Genomic DNA, 1,076 nt, shown 5'->3' with positions numbered 1-1,076 from the left:
CTGTCCCTATCCAATACAAACCTCCTTCATCCTCTCCTCAGCCACCAAAATACAGTAACCAGGTGTGGAGAAGCAGCACTGACACGGTCAGTAATGAAGTTATAAAATGTTCGATAGCAACATACACTACACTAACACCTGGGATGCTCACAACACACAGAGGACAACTCTATCATGCTCCATTTGCCATCGTTATCCGTGAAGATCAGTCCTGTAAGATTACTCGATTGGTACATGCGCACAACAGCTACTCCAGGTTCTTCCGACTCCTCACAATTTCTTGGTAACAATTCTGTATTGATTATTTTTAAGACAAAATACTGATACTGGTTCCAGGTATTATTGTCCAACTGGTTTTAATAGCAAGATTCAAATGGCATCTTCCACAATTATAGAATTAATGCTCAGTACTTCTCAAAAGCTTTAAAAATTAAGGTATGTCGAAAAATTACTTTCAGTATACCATGCAATTGAACTGCTCAAATAGTTTAAACTCTTAATTTAAGATATCCTAAGTTAGTGAAGAGTTCGTACTTAGAAATTAATTACAGACCTCATATGGCAAGAGATGAAACTGTTTGAAGTTACCACTATTAACAGAAACAATTCCCATAGGAAAAAAAAGTATATACACTGTCATTAGAGCCAGGCAATCAGCTCTTCCATTTCAATACTATCACTAACATTTAACTCAGTTATCCCAACAAGTAGAACCCAACCAACAATTCCCATTTCAGATTCTTCAAACATACGATTGCCTGTTAAAAGGCTGCATTTCTTTGTTCAGATCCAAATACTTTTTTCTTTTCCAATACAACCAACCCAGTTCAACGCATTTAAGTTTAAGACTGATTTGTAAACTGTTCTCTCTCCTTCACTTCTCTCCTCCCGTACAGATCTTTAGAGAGGTATTAAGCAAAAGGCTTACAGAATGCAATGAATGCAGTTTCGTTTCAAACTTAGCACTTATCTGAGCACGCCTGCAGACGCTCTCTTACACGAGGTGGAAGGGTTTTTAACAATCTTTCCTCTACAATTAGGCTATTCCGCTTTAAGAACTGACACTCCTCCAGTTC

General features: G+C 37.7%; 1 protein-coding gene across 1 annotated transcript in view; it reads right to left on the bottom strand.

Moving 5' to 3' along the window:
• Positions 1 to 959: 959 nt before the first annotated feature.
• Positions 960 to 1,076, bottom strand: part of LRRC8B (leucine rich repeat containing 8 family, member B) — a 4,816-nt gene continuing 4,699 nt past the window's right edge. Inside the window, 1 exon segment of the mRNA XM_010191579.1 lies at positions 960 to 1,076. This exon segment is cut by the window's right edge and continues 30 nt beyond it. Within this exon segment, the coding sequence (XP_010189881.1) occupies positions 960 to 1,076 (117 nt within the window).

This window comes from Mesitornis unicolor, unplaced genomic scaffold, assembly GCF_000695765.1.
Source record: "Mesitornis unicolor isolate BGI_N332 unplaced genomic scaffold, ASM69576v1 scaffold38450, whole genome shotgun sequence".
In the NCBI taxonomy this organism is placed as follows: domain Eukaryota; kingdom Metazoa; phylum Chordata; class Aves; order Mesitornithiformes; family Mesitornithidae; genus Mesitornis; species Mesitornis unicolor.
Note: the sequence above shows the minus strand (reverse complement) of the source record. Positions and strands in the feature narration are given on the sequence as shown.